At 46.3% G+C, this 18,916-nt stretch overlaps 1 protein-coding gene across 3 annotated transcripts in view; it reads left to right on the forward strand.

The window, feature by feature from the left end:
- The window catches only part of LOC135904960 (uncharacterized), a 235,496-nt gene extending 217,964 nt beyond the window's left edge, over positions 1-17,532 (forward strand). For all 3 annotated transcript variants that reach the window (XM_070536727.1, XM_070536724.1, XM_070536725.1), the window contains one exon: positions 16,689-17,532. In XM_070536727.1, coding sequence (XP_070392828.1) covers positions 16,689-16,815 — 127 coding nt within the window. In that variant the 3' untranslated portion in view covers positions 16,816-17,532. The remainder of the gene's footprint in view (positions 1-16,688) is intronic.
- The last annotated feature ends 1,384 nt before the right edge of the window (positions 17,533-18,916 follow it).

Here is an 18,916-nt window from a genome sequence, read left to right on the forward strand (position 1 = left end):
TTCGTTGCTCACTGACATGAACAAGGGTTTTGAATATTATCATCGTAAATACCACATGATTGTTATGATGTAACAGAAAAATTGTGGCAATGATCTTATCGCCGTAGTGCACACAATGAGACAAGTCTGAGGAAACGTGTCAGAAATTGCGTTGCACTCGTGTTTTATGCAATCCCCTAAACTAAAGAAAAAAGATGACAACCATTCCACTCTGTGAAGATAGAACGGCAGTGAAAGCTGACGATAGTCAAAGCTCTCAACCGAAAAGCAAAGTGCTTTCGCTGCCATTTCATCTTCACCGAGTGGATAGGTTGCCCGGGCTCGCGACTGTCATTTTGGTTAAGCATCGGGGGAACGTTCTTCATCGGTGGTCGTTTCGCGCAGGCGCCGTTTACATTCTCCTTGCTGTTTGATCCGGCGCTCCTCGTACGTATCTTGTTCTTCGGGTGTACGAACTATATGTGTCCACCCCATCGATAATGCAGCTGTTTTCAGCGCCGATACCTCTCCTGCTTATATACTGCGATAACCTTGACGTCACGCTATCTTTCACGGTGTGTTCAAATCTGTTCCGCATTTTTGCATCTGCGGTGCCGCGCTGCACCAGTATGTGATCACACACAAAGCAAACAATGAAACTATTTGTGTATGGTTCCAGAAATCTTTAAGCGCGTTTTTGTTGCCGGACGCCGAAAAAACTAAGGAAGGTTAATCATATATAGCAGTCGCTGTAAAAATTAAGTTATGCGGTTTTACGTGCGAAAACCACAACCTGGGTATGAAGCACGCTGTAGTGGGGGTCTCCGAAATAATTTGGACCACCCGGGGCTGCCTAACGTGCACCTAAATGTAAGTATATAGGTGTTTGCGCATTTCGCGTAGATAGAAATCCAGCCATCGTGGCCGGGATTCGATCCGGTGACCTCACGCTTAGCAGCCCAAAACCATAACCACGAAGCAACCACGGCGGGTGAATCGTCGCCTGAGGTAGGCGAGTTAAATAATACACCATGCCTTACAGTATCGCGCTCGTCGCACTTAGCTTTAACTGGAAGCATAGATTAGGGAAAATGAAGATATTGACTAGGCCATAAGATATGCACGAAGATATCGCAGTACCATATAATCCGCTTCGTTAAGAGGAAGTAGTTCAATTATTAGTTGCACTACGTTATCTTGAGGCCTACGCAAACTACAATATTATGCAAACTCATAAAGCACCTGAATAATATTTCCACTGATCGAATTTTAACTTGAGTAGTTAAAAAAATTGCGCTAGTTGCGAAAAAATGCTACGCGTATTATCTAATGTGATTATGCGCATTATTTTATTTGCCTCGAAATCTAGAAATGCCATAACGTTAGTGGCCACGATTCTTGTAGAATGTGTGGTGCGAAAATTCTGCTTTACCTGTCGGGAATGAATTGTATTATCCTGCATGAGAGCAGCTCATATTGTTTATGTAGAATATTCAATAGTGCCAAAGATAGTCCTTCTTCGCAATTGAGGCGCTCCTTTTTTCACGCATTAAACACTGTCCTTTCGTTTACTGACGATTTCATGCGTTCTGCGGGATGATTTTGATTCCCTCCAGTACTCGGTAAGTCCATAAAAATTATAGGCATGCTGTAGGCTGAAGCACAAATTTTAGCGCACAACTCTTAGGTGCCCAATCCTGCGGCAAGCGCTGGCGTCGGCGTTCTACCTCGTAACCGAGCGAACGGGCACAGTGAAAGGTGAGAGAAAACGTGAAGCGCAGTGGGGGATGCAAAAAGCGGCGAAAACAAAGAGAGCGCGAGGAGAAAGGCGGGGTAGGAGGGTACAGCAAAAAACTTAAGGAAAGCGTGATACCGCGCACGACGGGCTTTGCGACGATGATGGCTGGAAGATGGTGCCGGAGTAGCGCACGTCTGTATACGTAAACAATGTGCTGCCTGAGCGGAGGTTGTCGGCGGTCGCTGCTGTGTATCGCGCCAGCAGGTACCCCACGCGCTTCCTCTGCTAATCTTCAAGCTAGCAAGGCAGTCGCGTCACAATGCGCCCCGTTTGCAACGTGTCGCACGTTCGCACCAGCCAAATATCGCGAAATGAGAACACCTATAGAGCAGCGCTTATATTTCGCAGTAGAAAGTTTGGTAATCGTCGGTGAAATGTTTTTTTTATTATTGCTGTACTTCTTCAATGACGTTACCAGCCCATAGTGAAGTTCACAGTAATGAGTCACAGAAAGCTGCGCAAAAGAATGACCACCATTATAGGCTTGTGTGTAATCTCACTTCCAGTGCTCCAGTGAGACCCAGTCAAGCTCCCTAGAGTGGCTTTTAGCCCTGAAAACCATCCTGATTTTCTGGAAAAATAAAGATTGATTGATTGATTAAATAAAGGCTTGGTTATTTCGTTGTAGCGCAAGCTGAACGAGCAGGGCAACTGAAAGGCACGTTTGACACACATAGCGCAGTGTTTGTCAAATGTGCTTTTCTGTTTTCCTTCTCATTCAGCTTGCGCTACAACTAAATAAGATATGTCGTACCAACAAGCCCTTATATCTATCATCATCGGCTAGTATATTATCCTACGGGGAGCTGCGAAGCGAGAGCGCCAGGGACCTAGTGACTTACACTAGTTACAAACTGACAGAAAAGCTCACGTTTTAAATGTTCATGAAACCGTGACCCGTCTTTAGTACGTCATGTCTGATTGCTACTAACGGCATTGTCTTGGCAGTCCAAGTTGTCATTTCTCGGGCGGCTACTTGTGAGGTAATGACCGGACACGTTCCCGCACCTGGCTAACTATGGATACCAACTTCCTCGTCTTTGTTGTTGTTGTTGTTGTTGACCTGAGTGGTTGTTCTACCGCGAAGAAGCTGATCTCGCTGACTTCAGCTTTTGCCTCCCATGTGACATTCAACACATAGTGTCGTTTGCTTAAACTTTACTTTCAAGGAATCTCATAACCTCTAATTAGCGGTCAGATAGGCGCATCTTATATTGCGGACTTTATCACTAAGAAATATTACAGATTATTTGTACAAGAATATAGAGCCAGCTTGCTTACAACTCACGACTTACAGTTCGTTACGTGCAGTTCTATAGAAGTAGGTACAAACGTTAATAGAAATGTAGTGAAGTACTCAGCTGAAATAAAATAATGAAGGAGGCAAAAGCAAGATGTCGCGCGAAGCGGGAAGGTACAGCGTTAGGGGTCCGAGAGAAACGCGATGATCTTGTTTGCGAAGGCAGGTGCCAGTGACTCGAGTAACGCGATACTGGCGTTCACCAAGGGCTAGCCCTTTGAACAGCGCCGTCATTAAGCGTGCAGCGGCAACCCATACTCCACGCGCCCCGCCGGCGCCGGCGCTAAGCGCCTATCCCGTTACCAGCGACAGCCTGCACCCATCGCTCGTCATAGACGCTTACGCCATTTAGTTAAAGGGGAACTCGCCCTCGATGTTTTACCGTGGGACTGCGCAGAAGGTACGTAACGCCATCTTTCATCCCGTTCAAAATGTTGGGGTCAGCGCGCAGAGCAGCCTGTACAAGTTTTGGAATGATACTCACGAAGCAGGTACATGTAGACGTGTACAGTTCCAGCTATGAATCGAGGGAATGCTTCTCCTTGCGCTCCAAGGTCAGATTTTGAGAGAACTTATTTATTCGTACGCTCTCAGATCTATGTGCCGACCACTCACCCAAATATATTCACAGCACTGAAAGCTATGTTTTTAGGAATCCGTTTATAGCAGGCCCCTCGCCTGCCCATGGTTGTAGACTGCTACAACCATGCGCCGGCGAGCTATGCAAGCCCGAGCCGTCGCCAGGACGGAAACCACAAACAGGCTTCTTTTGGCTTTAACTCAAACTATCGCGCACTGAAGCGTGCATCTTCGTTGCACAGTGAGCAGTCGGACCAACCACGGCACCGTTTGGTGAGAAAGAAGTCGTCTACTATCAGCTACCAGCACTTGACGGCCCCTATGCACGCGGCCAGAAATGAACCTTGTATGTTCGGTATCCTTTATCTTGAGATGAGCGATGTGGCTATTCCCTTCTCCGCGGCTCTTGCACCTATATTCGCCTAAACGCGGTAACATGCATTGAAGGCAGCAGTTCGGAATAAGAACCTTTGCTCATGGCAGCTCTGCGGTCCACCGAGCAACCTTTGCTGCACGCAGGTGAACGTTACAGTCAAAACACACATATAGTGTCTACTATTATAACAGGACAGCGAGTGTTTGTGTGTCCGCTTACCTGGTCCCCAAAGAAAGATATCCGCAAGTACATTTTAAGAGCACGCTTAGGCAGCTCCACAAGTTGGCCTTTAACTTTACGTTAACGACCTGTATTTCTTGTAAGTCACAAAAATCGCTCCTAGATACAACTAGGCATTTGAATTGTTTGCTTTGGTGGCTTTATTTTTTATGACATGGTCTTAAAACACCGGCACATCTAAAAACCTAAATATATCTCATTCTGAGAAAAGCTCCCCACTATTCAACGCCGCCGAACTTGGACAGGTTGCTGTTACCGTTACTGAGGAAACACTCAAATAATCATGCTTTCACTCTAGGAATTATTTTTTTTCTTTTCAGACCTACACGTGAAATGTTCTCAACGGCGTTAATTTAATCAGCAATTAACAAGTACTCTGTACGGCACATTTGCGATGCTAATGTTGGCCGATAGGGCGACGGCATTATCGCCTATTGTTTGAAGAAATGACGAGCCACAACGCCCAATCACGGTTGATATTTCCCAGATCTTGTTCCCATATTAGGTGAATTTTTGCTTCCCGTGATATACAAAGAAATGCGTTCTTAGAAAACTGCCAAGTGGTGGCACCATCCCTCATGTGTTTCCCGGAAAGGATCGGTCGTCGCTGGGAAGACAAACACCCTACCTTCAATGCTTACAGAAAAGCAATAAAACGTGTCTGAGTTGACAACTACAACCGGCCATTAATCCATAGAATAATATTAAATGAACACCATTCTCGCGAAACATCGCTTTTTTGCCAGATAAATTGTGAAATGCGATGAAAATGAAGCTGCATAGAAGGTTTTCATTAGAAGCTTCGCATTGGCCTTTTTGTAGTTGATGAGAAACATGTAGCACAATCCAAAAAATTATCTTGTTCAATAACGAATTGCGAGCAGCAAATCCAACAGTACCAGCATTTTGTCACTGAATCACAACGCTGTAACTGCTCTCAACGAATTGAGCATGGCTGAGCACCTTCAAGATCAACAATTCTTATCCCAGCACACCACCAGACATGTTTTAATCAACATGGTTTCTGTTGTGACTTATTAAACAGATAAAAATTTGTGTTCGTCCCCAGAATCACACAGTTCTTCAAAATTATATTCGAATTAGTTTGCCGGTGTTGTGAGACAGGCTCTCAACGTGCATGTAGACAGATTTTTTTCTGTAGAACACGCGGAAAGAAGCTTTGAAGAACGCCACTTTAAGCTACGCAATGCGATTGAAAAACATCGCGCTCGACTTTTGCTTCTGATTGGCCTCCTCTCTATCTTTTTCACCGCAGATAAATTTTGTGCTGGCAACTCGAAAAAAAAAGTCTGGTGTTTTATGTGCTGAACCCAGAACAGGATTATGATGCATGGCTTAGTTGGGGACTTCCGAACAATTTTTACCAGCTGGGTTTTATTAACGCGAAGACAATGCAGGCTATACAAACGTTCTCGCATTTCACCCCTTGAAAACGTGGTTGCCGCCGCCGCAATTTGAACCCGCGTCCTGGGACAATAAAAGAAAGCTGTTTAGCGTATTACGCAAGCGCAGAACAGCAGAAAAGAACTATCGGTCTTGATTGCCCGAAGCAAGATAAACACTATGAATGGCACTGTTTTTTCTGCATTCACGCATTACGTTGTACTACCGGTTGCCGGAAAATCTAATGACTATGGAGCTCGAGATCGACTATGTATTATCCGAAATGTAGTACGATTCTTCAATCCCTAGAGAGAGAGAGAGAAAGAGAGAGAGAAAATATTTATTTTAGTGAGATCGGGTGACTTCCTCGTAGGAAGGGGCCTTTAGTTCGGGGCCCCATCGGCTCGCGCCACTCCGCCTGCCCACCGGTTCAGTCGTGGCTGCTCTTGCGGGTCTGATGTGGTCAGCGCAGTCTCCCAGGAGGAATATGAAGGGGAACGAATAGGGGTGTAACCCGGAGGGTGTGGGCACTCCCAGATGCAATGATATACTGCGGGCTTTGCTCCACAATAGGGACTGTATGAGGGATATTGTGTGGGGTGGAACATGTCAAGATAAAAGAGGCAGCGACATGAATTAGTTGGAAGTTGTCGCCACGTAACGGCATCTTCTCAGTTAAGGGAATAATGTGGTGGAAGGAAGTGTCTCCTGGTATCTCTGTAATATTCTATAGTTTCACTGTAGTTCACGGCCTGCAGGCGGCCGTGAATCAGTGAGCACTGTGATGGGTCCATCCGGTGCCGTCATGGTTGAAGCGTGTACGGTGGCTAGGGCGATAGCAGCCTCTTCCACCGTACCACTGTCCAAAGTGTTGAGCATGGCCGAAGCCCTCTGAACGTCTGTGCTATTTAGTACGACTAGACCTAGGGCTCGTTTCTGTGGGTAGCGGGCCACGTCTGTGTATAGGACCGATGTGTTCGATGTGCCATCGCCAAACAGTCGAGCCAGGGCTTGTGCTCTTGCCTTTCTTCCGCCTTTATGATGGTCAGGGTGCATATTCTGGGAAATTGTGACCACGTGAATTTTGTTGCGAATGCTAAGCGCAAGAAGTGTGTGGATTTCCTGTAGTGGTTTTCTTGGTGTTTGGTATCCTAGCCGGGATAGAATGTGACACCCTTGCATTGTTCGTTGCAGACGTAGCAATTGGCTGTTAAGATGACCTTCAACTAGTTCGCGGATGGTGTTGTGCGCCCCCAGTCGTAGTAGGAGCTGTGTAGACGCATGTTGGGGTAGTCCCAGCGCTGTCTTTAGCACCGTATGGAGGAGGGTGTCGATCTGATGCATTTCAGTATGAGTCATTATGATGGCAGAGGTGGTAGGTAAATCGGCCAATAATGAGGGCTTGCACATGTCGGAGTACGTCTTTTTCTTGGAGTCTTTGTTGGCGGTTTGTGCGTTACCTGGGTAAGTTGTTGGCGGAGAATGTGTAGGGTATGTGTAAGCTTCCTGTTGTGTTGTATTTGAAGGCCTAGTAAACGTAGTCTGTCTACGCTTGGAACAACTTTGCCATTAAGATGCAATCTGATGGCTGGTGGAATATCGGCCTTATTGCGTTTTTCTTTTTATACAAGCAGGAGCTCCGACTTCTCAGCTGCGTAGGTGTGTCCTCCGGCTTTTGCATACTCTTGTACTATATTTACTGCTTCCTGTAGTGCGTCTTGAATGGGGCCGTCTGCACCGTGGTCACCCCGATTGTTACATCATCGGCACACAGGGCGTGCTGCACGTTCTGAAGTTTGTCGAGGAGGAGCGGTAGCCTTGCCATCGACACGTTAAATAGGATGTGAGAAAACCGAACGCTGGGGAGTCCCTCTGCCGGAAAACTTTATGATATCCGACCGAATATCAACTAGCCCTATGGCGCCTGTGCGGTCAGATAGAAAGCTCGGACATAATCATAGATGCGTTTTTAGCATCGGCAAGGTTGTTTAGAATGAGGTCATGTGAGATGTTATCGAAGACCCCGTTGAGGTCCGATGCCAGAACGGCTCTTGTTTGAGCTTTACTTGGGCTACCCACAACATCCTCCTTAGGTTGTAGGAGTATGTCCTGCGCAGACAGACGTGGTCGATAGCCGGAATGAGGTATTGGGAAACAATTGGTTCGCGTCTAGGTGAGGTTCGAGGTGCATTAGAACTATGTGCTCAAAGAGGTTGCCAATACACGAAGTCAGGGAAATGGGTCTGAGATTTCGGAGGGACAGCGGTTTTCCGGGTTTTGGAATTAGGGTAATATCGGCGTGTCGCCGTTCCTGTGGAAGCGTTCCGTTTTTACAAGTGTCGTTGTAGTATGCAGTGAGTTGCTGCATGGCCTTATCGTCGAGAATGCGTAGTAGTGGGTAGTGAATGCCGTCTGCTCTGTGCGCCGTGTTACGTCTTATGCCGTGTAAGGTTGCCCTTATTTCTGTCTCTGTAATATGGCCGTCCAATTGCGTTTCTTCCTCATGTGGATACTCATTGTACTCCACTCGGTGACCTGTAACAATGTATCTCTGTTGCAGTGTTTGGAGGAGAGTGTCATCATCCATTTGTTCTTTGTGGATGATAGTGCGGACGCTGTTGGTTGTGTGCGTTATTGTGTGCGTTGGGTTGAGTAGTGTTCTGAGGAGGGACCATGTTTTGGAAGTACTTAGTGTGCCACTAAGCTGATCGCAGAGGTTGTGCCAATTGTTATTAGTGAGGCTGGTGGCGTATTCTTCAGATTCTGCTGTGATCCGGTAGATTCTTTTTTTCAGCCTACGGTTGTGCCGCTGCCTCTTCCAACGTTTTTAGTCAGGCCTCTTCGAGCGTCCCAGAGATGGAGCAGATGTCCGTCCACATCCGGTGTCTCTGTTGTTGCAGTAAGTTGCTTAGTGGCAGCATTAAAATCTGCTTGTAGCTGTTGTGTCCACTCGTGTAGAGATGGCGCGTCGTGGTGTTGAGATTTGGTTCTGTTGCGGCCGAAAGCGTCCCAGTTCGTTATTTTATATTTGACGTTCTGGTGTGCGTATGGCCACCAGTTCGACTTCTGTGGCTAGAATGCTGTGGCCACTGTGCCGATTCTACATTAGGTTGTGCCAGGAGCATTGGGTCCACCCCTTGACCATTGTTAGATTAGGGCAGGTATGGGCAGGTGTTGCCCGTTATGGTTGGTGGGTCAGGTTATGTCAGCAAAGTGAATTGATGAAGGCTCATGGCACGGGCTAGACGGCGGATTTCTGAGTTTCTGTTTGGTACCCCCAGGCTGGGTGGGACGCATTAAAATCTCCCTGAATAACAAATTTTTTGGCTTGTCTCTAGTGGAAGAAAAAAGTTGCCCGTAGTCGTCTTGTCGCGATTTAGGTGCACAGTAGATATTAAGCAAGAACAGGATCGTTTGGTATCGATTCCTAGGTGCAATATCTAAGAGCACATGCGGAATATGGCAGCTGTCGAGCGTGTGCTAGATCACTGTGAGTTGTTTGGACACAAGGGTGGCAGCTAGTGGTGGTTTGGTGGCGTGTTGCTTGTCGGTGTATGCATTGTATCTTGTGAGTCTAGGAGTGCAATGTACTTCTTGAAGTGCTATAACATCTGGTAGCTAAGGCTGTGTAACTTGAAGCTGTGTGAGGGAGCCCCTCTTCCTTCGGCAGCTTCTACAATTCCATTGCCACACTCCGAAGGGGTGGGTGGTGGGGCGTCTCTTAGGTTTGCTGGCCATGATTGGTTGATACCGCCTCGCTGGTGAGGGCAGGTGTTGTACGAGCCGGACGGGTACAGGGGGGTGACCTTCTTGGTTCTCGAGTGGCGTTAGTGTTATGTGGAAGTGAGTCGTTTTGATGGCTGAAAGTTGAGCTGAAAGTTGCACTCAATAATTGTTTCATGTCCGTCGTGGCTTGTTGTATGACCTATTGTAGCATGTGCTTGATATCAGCCATAATCTCTTTCTTCATGTTCTGCATCTCTGCTCTCAAAGCAGTCACAATTTCCTCTATCATTTCGCACACATTTTGTTTAGTGCGGGCATAGTGAGGGAGTTTCTCAGGTGCGAGCGTGGGTGCCTGGGTGAGTGAAAGCATCACTGCGGGAGACAGCTTGTTTTGTTTGTTTGTTTGGAGGGCAGACGTGAAGCTTCCTTCACATCCATCCGGAAATGGCGCTGACCAACTCACCACTGTCACCTTCCTTGTGTGATGGTCGGGCGTTTTCTTCCACGTGGCCTGCGGTTTCTACTGCGTCAGGCTGCGGCTCCCAGATCGGCTTTGACCACGTGGTTGCTTCTGGTCAATGGACGGCCTGCGGACCCGGGACCTACTGCGACTTTGGGACTGGCTGTGTCCCCGGGATCGGTAGCGGGGAGGACCACGTGTTGCATCAGTAGTCTTAGGTGCCGCAACGTAGAATGTCGTCACCTTGCTGGATTTCTTGTATTGCTGGAGTTGTTTCTCCGCCATTTTCTGCTGCTCTCGGAACACGTGGTTCTTCTTAAGGGGTTTTCGCTGCCTTACTGGACATCGGGAGTCAGTGGTGGGGTGCTCACCAGCACAATGAAAAAATTTCAGCGTGCAATCATGCCCTTCGGAGGTGTTGGAAGTTCCGCACCCAGCACACTGGGGTTTATGCGGGGGTGGGCAAACATCCGCTCGATGACCCGTGGAGAGGCAGACGTTGCACAGCTGCTGTCGAGGTTTATGAATGTAGCACCGGTATTATGCTCCGTAATAGTAGATGTACAGATAACCCGAATGCCAGAGAACGTGTTTCCTATCATTCGTACATGCAGGACCTAAACCATCGGGTATCCGGTGCTTGTCATCAGCGTTCTCAGCGTTGTGTTCTTTTCTAGGCGGAAAATGACTCCTTTGCATGAGGCATATGGAGCATCCACATAGGCCTGAACCTCGTACTGCTTGATTTCCAGGCATATAGACTTAATCAGCTGCAGTCTTGCCGCTAGTTCTTCACCCGGTGTGCTGACCACTGCGACGCTCGGCTCTCGGCGTATGCGGACGGTTAGCTGGTGGAGCGTGCTCTCGTTTAATTGAGCCGCCGTGCCTATATCTCTGGCTGTAAAATGCTGCGGCCACTCACCGAGATTCAGTCTACCTCTGGGTCGGAAGATCGCTTCCAAATCGTCGATCGGTTGCGTGGGCAGCAGCGAGCTCTTATTCCGCAATGTCAAATGTAGGTGGCCCTGCTCTGTAGGTTCAGTGTTGGGTTGTAAACTCGACGCAGCTTGGACCTGTTTCTTGCGCTATCGGGCCACGAGAAACCAAGTCCCGTTTTCGTTGTCTTGACTCGGTTCTTGATTCATGGCGGTGGCTGGTGTGGTTTCGTCCAATGCTGCGGCAGGTAGGGGGTCTCGGGCAGCCATTTTCATGGTAGCAGCGCAGTAGCCAGGGGCGGCAAGCAATGCTGTCATGCCGTATTCGCGGCACCTACGTTAGGCGTAGCGCTGCGGCATGGTCGCCTCGAAATGTCCAATGGCCGAGGTCACGCCGGATCTGGGAGATCTTGGTCTCAAAAGATTCCACACGTTAAGGTCCGTCGAGTAGCTTTGGTAAGCGCGTAGTAGAATCGAAAGATCAGCTGTGAACTGTTCTAAGCACCGGAGTCCATTCGGAGTGCGTCCTTCACGCGCGGTCTTCTTCTGTCCCATCCCTAGAAGAAGAAAATAATACACGGACAGGGCTTTTATTCTCTACAACAGTATCAGTATTACACTTTTGAGCTCCGAAAGATGTTCGAACCCCTGTGCCATAAATGTTATTAGCAATAACGATACTGAGTTTTCAAAAAATACAGATGGATGGAATGCATAGAACATGAGATGAAATGGAAAATGTATTTCGAGGTGACGTCAAGTGCCTCAAGAACATGAACCAAAAAGATATTTTTCATTACCTATTGTTTGGTGACCAGACCTACCAATTCTTTGTAACAGAGCTCGCACCGCAACCACTCAATAAAACAATTTTTTTTTCAATGTATATGTCAGTCTGCACCATTTGTGAGCGCACCCTGTGCCCTCATAGATTTATATGTTTAAGGTTTTTGTATATCATTTTATGCTAAGAAACCGTGTGCTTCTTTCATTAAAATGGACTCACCAAGACGCATTGCCTAGAAACAGTTTTATACGTTGAATTACGACTGCAGCCCGTCTATGCTGAAATGACATAAGTTATTTGAAAAGCATCGGCACTCTCAATATTTTTGAAAGCTCGAAGCTTCTCACTGGGCAAAACATTTTGTTAAGCAATGAGCAATCTACAGTATTTAAAGATCAGTTAAGTAACGTTCATGGCTGCGAGAGAGAGGAGGAAGAATAACTTTATATTAGGACCGCAGATTTCAGACCTCGACCTTATTACCTATATATGACGACCCCAAGACCTTGGGCCCTGGCGGGATCTTCGACCTGCTGGAGTTCCTTATGTTGGTCTTACGGTGCACAGCTGCGCAATGCTGTCTCCCACTGGTCTGGGGTGTTGTGTACTTGATTCTATTTTATTCTGCGTGGGTGTCCGAGTAGAAGCCCAGACCGTTTCTTGTGGGTCCAGCCTTTCTTGACAGAATCTACATCAATGCTTGTAAAGGTCCGTGTAGTAGCGGTGGTAGGCCACCGGGTTCGGATATGTATCTGTTTGTGAGAGGCACCATGCCGTCGCTTGCCGTCTACTCAGCGAGAAATATGCCGGGAGAAAATGGTCCCTTTTGCATGCTGCTTGTATTTGCAAAAGTATTTGCATGTCACCTGCTCGGCCCATCAGTTTTCGAACCAGGTTGTGCGCTAATGCGTTCCCCGGAAGGGAGGAGTGTGGGGGGCCATATACTGTGAGAGTCGAGATATTCACGAAAGTTGCTTTAAATTCTCAGCGCTTCCGGCGAGACTCTTCTTTTTGCATAGTTCATGACGGTTGTCTTGAAGTCGCTGGTTACGATGTTATTGCCAGTGCTAAGGCAGCCTCCTCCACCACCTCCGCCTTCCCTGTTTTTACATTGCCACTAACTCTGGAGTCACAATCTAGGCTCGTAGCAACAATCGACATATACTGTCTATTTGCGTACTCCGCCGCGTCTACATAGAGCACGTCCTTGGCACTGCGCAATCTTTTCTGGAGAGCTCTCGCTCTTGCGATTTTTTATGATTCTTCTATCTTTGTGAAATTCTGGATGCATATTTCATGGGGTTTGGGTATATTAAGAGATGTTCCCTTATTTTCCTTGGGATGCCTCCCCACAATATGTGATGTGCTTGATAGGTTATTCCAATTTCGTCTAAGAGTTGTGCACCCATCAAATGTATTTAGGGAAAGGCAGAGAGGTCAATCTGAACTATAATTTGTTCTGGCCTGCTAATTTACACTGGAGAAAAAGGACGGGAATGAAAAGGGCTGATGAATGAGGATGATTATATGAGGACGAGGTGCGTACGTACAAGTTGACAGCGTTGTGACATCCCTAAAGACGTGCGTCCAGACCAGTGGCTTGGAGAAAGGCGATAGCCGCACGTGTTATCTGGAGCCCTAAAACGTAAAAGTCTTCGCATTTGTTTTTATTCCAATCTCGTGACGCCGAATTTGTGTAACCACCAACGCAAGCATTGGGCGGTCCCCCGCAGGGTTGTGCGAACCGACCAATCAAGTGCTCTCCTCGTTCACAGGAGGTCACTTTTGATTGTTTGAAAAACGAATAACATTGCTTACACTGAGCGGCTTGTCTTATTTAATTGGCTGACAAGAGACGAGGAGCAGTCTCAAGTGCAGGGCGATTTGATGGGGCCGATTCAGTGCACTGAAAATCGATAACCGTATGAAGAATGTGTTGCCCACGTCTGCGATTGCTCCGCTTTCCCTCACTTAGCTTGCAGGGGCTTGTCGAAAATGGTGGCGGCATGCAACGGAAGCTTAAGAATAACGCTATAACTGAACCTGAGCAAAGAATAGTTGGGAGAACGAGGTCATAAACGTGCCAAAAGTGCTCGAAAACGTTACATATACAGGCAGAAAGTTTTATTACACGCAAATAAACCCATGATCTCCGGCAGGTGCGAGTAGCCAGTGCCTGAGCGATCGGCGGTAGCCCGCTTTCATTCCTTTCGGGACGGGGCAGCCTGCAGCTAATCAGAAGAAAATTCATATATAAAATATAAATTATGGGGCTTTACGTGCCAAAATCACTTTCTCATTATGAGGCACGCCGTAGTGGGGGACTCCGGAAATTTCGACCACCTGGGGTTCTTTAACGTGCACCTAAATCTAAGTTTGGTTCGGCAGAATAATTAGTATGAATATTAGTATTAATAATAATAATCTTTATTTCACTCATGAAGTGAGGGAGTGCGGGAAAAAAAGCTGACAAGTCAGCTTGACTAGTTCCCAGCTCCCCGGAGTACAACATAGAAGAAACAAACACTTTTTCGCATGGCAACATAAAAACCACAAACAAATAATCAATACTAATGCAGCAATAACTTGTCGGTAACATTGAGAATAAGTTACTGTAGAAATAAAAAGTTTGTTAACTGCGTGATAGAACAATGTTAAAGAAAACTTACAAACATGAAAAACTGCAAGTAAAAAGCGCTACATAATGAAGGAAAAAACGAAAAATAAAACGGCGCACATTGGTGTAGTATGAAACAGTACATTGGTACATTGCAATGCGTATAGTGTACATGCGCAGAGATGAAAAAAACAACATGAAATTCTGTCATGGGAAAGGAACTTTGTCACAGAAGAACAATTTCAGTTTCTGGTTCGATGCTGTTTCGGGAGTGAAACCGTTATTATGGCAGAAATTTAGCAAATGCGGTAGGGTTCTGTTTACAATTTGTTGTCCGTATCCGGTTCTGCACGTTTTGATTAGCCATGGCTGTGTGTTTCGATTCTCATAAGGTGTGGTCCTTTTAGAAAGCGATGTCAGCCGTAGTAGGGAACAGCTGTTATTTTTTACTTCAAGCTTATAACGTGAACACAGGCAATGTGGATATAGCTCGTCTATTTTCATTACACAGTACTTCAAGAACAGAGGGTGGGAAGGGTGACTCATGGGGACGTTTTCAATATTTCGTAACATTTTTTTCTGTAATATCATGATTCTTTGCAAATTACATTTTGTTGTGTTCCCCCAAACTAATTGGCAATATTTAATATGTGAGTGGAATAACGCATTGTACAATAGAAGCTTAACCTTTGAGGGTAGAATGTATCTGTTGGCGTATGTCAATCCAACGATGCGAGACAGTTTTGACACAACGTGGTCGATGTGAGTGTCCCAGGTCATATTTTCGCTGAAATACACTCCAAGTATTTTAAATGCGCTTATTAGTTCTACCTTGGAGTTTTGCAGCGTAATGTCTGAGGTAATGTTAATTTTCTTGTTTTTCGCATGGTATATGAGAGCCTTCGTTTTACTAACGTTTATTTTCAATTTGTTAAGTTGCGCCCATGTGTCTAATTTCACAAGCGTTCTGTTCGTTCTCAGAATCAGCTCATCCGTACTTTCTGCAGCGAATAACAGTGTCACATCATCAGCATAAATGACAAATTTCACCATAGGATCGACGTTAACAATGTCATTCAAATATAAGTTAAACAAAAATGGGCCCAGAATACTCCCTTGAGGTACGCCGGCAGAAATTGGTAATATATTAGAAGAGCAGCCATTTAAATACAGGTACTGCTTGCGCTCACTAAGGTATGACGTCAGTAGTGAAAGAACCACTCCGCGGAATCCGTACATATCAAGTTTCTTTAGCAGGATAGAGTGATTTAAATAATCGAAAGCTTTCGTGAAATCTACGCATATTCCAAGGGCTACTTCTTTATCTTCAAGCGATTGCAGGATAAATTGTTTTTGTTCTAACAGTGCCATTTCTGTTGATCGATATTTCCGGAAGCCATACTGCGCGCCATGAATGATATTGCATTGTTCGCTAAAATTTGTCATTCTAGTAAGAACTATTTTTTCAAAGCTTTGTGAGAAAACGGGTAGTATGGATACTGGTCTAAAATTTGTAAAATCATTCACCAAGTGACATGTATGCATCTTAAACGCATACATGCCACTTTGACGTGGTGAGTTTTGTGGTTTTGTGACGTCGAATGACAGACAGTAGAAGTGTGTGACGCCCGAAAGCTCTTGACCAATAGCCGAGAGCTGATGCCGAAAAGGCGTCGAATCAGAAATAATTATTTTTCTTTAGTTCGGTCAAATCATGCGTATTCAGTGTATTACGACATATGAACTGGAGAGCTATCGCGGTTGTAGTAATGCCGCGTGAAAGAGAGGTAAAGTGGGGGGGTCCCTAAAAGTTTTTGACCAATCGCGGAGGGTTGGTTGCAGAATGGTAATGGAAAAGTTTGGAATAGCTTTATGTTACAGCGCCCCTGGGCTGCGCTGTTTGCATTAGGCCAAGGACGTGAAACCAGCTCGTGTTATAACGGCCTCTCGTAGACCTTTGAAATGCTAGATACCAGTTTGTGTTCTTCTTGCACGTAGGTGGGACAAACGCTAAACATGCGATCAAATGTTTCTGGTAGCTGACCGTATAAACAGTTTAGGCTAGCATCACTGGAACCTATCATATGTGTACGACGCTGGGTAAATGTGACACCAAGCGAATCTGATGCATGGTGCTTGTTAGTCTTCTATTGAGCTTGTGAGGCATACGAAATTTTATTGCTCAGTCCCATTTATCCACTCGCTCATTTCATCAATCTGGTAGGGTCCAGTGCCCCAACGTACAGTTGCGTATTGCGCAACCATGGAGGGCGTTGGTGACTGTTTGTGAGAACAGAATGCGTACCTCACAAGCACTATCTAAAGCATTTTTTGCTTCAGCGTCTGCCCTTTCGTTCCCTATCATGCCACAGCGTGAAGCTATCTACTGACAGGTGATATTGTGACCATTCATGGGTGCATGGGTTGAGTGGGCTAGGTGACAGCAGTGCCGGCAAGATGCTCACCCAAATATTTTTCTTCGTGCAGCTTCTCGGCTACCTGGCTGTTTCCATTGAGTGCTGTGCTGCTCCCTTTGGCTGCAACATTTCTTCGTGTCCAGCTGGCCTCTGCTCACAAGGTTGGCCCGTGCAGTGCACTGACGATGCGCGCCTGAACTTGCCTATCACCCTGTGTGATAGCCGTGACCCGTTCATCGGCGTATCTGGCGACCCCCTGCACGCCTTTGCCTACGCCTCGCTGGATCAGCCGGCTATCAGCGGTCTCCACGCTGCTATTACGTCATCTACCGAGGATATAAAAGCGTTGCCCTCAGCGCCATTGTTTAGTGGGCTAGGTGACAGCAGTGCGGGCAAGATGCTCACCCGAATATTTTTCTTCGCGCAGGTATGTTACCGCAAAGGCGCTCATTGTATTAGATCCGACGATAGGTTTCTACTGCTGTTCCTATGTCCACATAATGTTTCCTGTTCCTCACAAATGATGTGTTGCTTGAGTCGCCTTCTGTTGAGCGCTGACTTGGAAGTGAGCCCCGGCCCTCCAAAAAAATCCTAGTCTTCACCCTTCCCCTCAAAATTCAAATGGCTTCAAGTAACCTTACGAGATCCGCGGCAATCCCCTGCTTTCACGTCACACGCCGACGCTACGGCCGTTGATGCTAATGACACTATGATTGCCAAATTGCTATCCGAACGGTTAGATAGGCACAAACGATTAGCTCGTGACATTGCCGACATAAAGTCATTCCAGAAAACTGTCGACGAGCGTTTCGAACGTCTCGATTCTCTTGTGACTGCGCTTGAGTCTTCACCACCGGAAATCTACGATATCTTACGTGCTCAACTTGATTCCTTGACTGTTGCTGTGGTATCAATCGTCACTTACAGCGCATACATAGACGGGGGACAAAAAAGGACGACGCCCTTTTTGTGCTCCGTCTATGTATGCGCTGTAAGTGACGATTTATACCATGGAATACCAACTAGCCCATACTCAAACCTTGCTTCAGTATGTTGCTGTGGCGCAGCTGAGTAAGAAAAATGATGACCTGGGAAATAGAACTCGTCGCAATAATTTAATCTTATATGGCATTCCAGAGGACCCAAATGAAGATGGGGACGACTTATTAAACAAAGTGTCAAACATCATCTCAGAGAAATTGTGGATCTAATGTCCAAGAATCGAACGCTGTCATAGGCTTGGTAGGGTACGCGAGGATCATCCACGTCCTAGTATTCTGAGAATTTTGTACTACTCCGAGAAAATAACCATACTAAAGAACGTACACAAACTTAAAGACACTGACCACCATGCAACCGAAGACTTCTCCTTTAAAATTCGTGCACTCCAAAAAAAAAAAACTTTGGGAATCATCCCAGGTATATCGCAACAATGGCTCTGAGCTGAAGCTTTGCTTCAATTACATTCTCATTGATAAATCTCGGTACGTCTGGAACGCTGATAAGGATGCCCTTGAGGGAGACCACAGGCAGTCCCCCAAACGCACCACCCGGTATTCTACTACGTATTCTATTGGACCTCCTAAGCACAGGCATGAAAAGCTATCGGTTATGAATATGAACGCTAGAAGCATTATAAACAAATTTTCTGACTTCCTGTCTCTTGTGTGTTCGCACTCCCCATATAGTGTGGGAATTACGGAAACGTGGCTTCACAATGGCGTCCATGACTCAGAATTCACTCCCCCAGGCTACGCGGCGACACAAGCGGATCGACAGGATAGGTGAGGCGGAGGGGTCGCTCTTATCGTTCGCTCTGACATTAAGTTCTCCGTTATGAAGGCGCCAGCACAAATTGAACCTGTCTGGTGTAAAAGTTTTCTTAATGAACAGTCCATTGTAATCGGCATTCTTTATCGACCGCCAGGTTCATCTGTTGTTGTACTGCGCATCCTTATTGATTGTTTGAACATACAAAGACTCAAACTGTCTAATCTTATTTTGATGGGCGATTTCAACACTCCAGGCATCCATTGGCCATCTGTTACGTATCATTTACGTTTTCTGGTCGGGATACATCTAGCTGTTGAGAATTGCTAAACATTTCCTTGTTCTTCGGACTAAAGCAAATTGTTAACGAAGCAACAAGAGGTGACTCGCTGCTTGACTTGGTCTTTCTCGGTTCAAATATTTATCAGTGTGGTTTTGAATGTGATACTGTTGATGCAATTTCGGACGACAAGGCTGTGGCAGTCATTCTTAACCATCTTGTTTTTGCGCCACTGTCTACTTTCACCA

Source organism: Dermacentor albipictus, chromosome 3, assembly GCF_038994185.2.
Source record: "Dermacentor albipictus isolate Rhodes 1998 colony chromosome 3, USDA_Dalb.pri_finalv2, whole genome shotgun sequence".
Lineage (NCBI taxonomy): Eukaryota > Metazoa > Arthropoda > Arachnida > Ixodida > Ixodidae > Dermacentor > Dermacentor albipictus.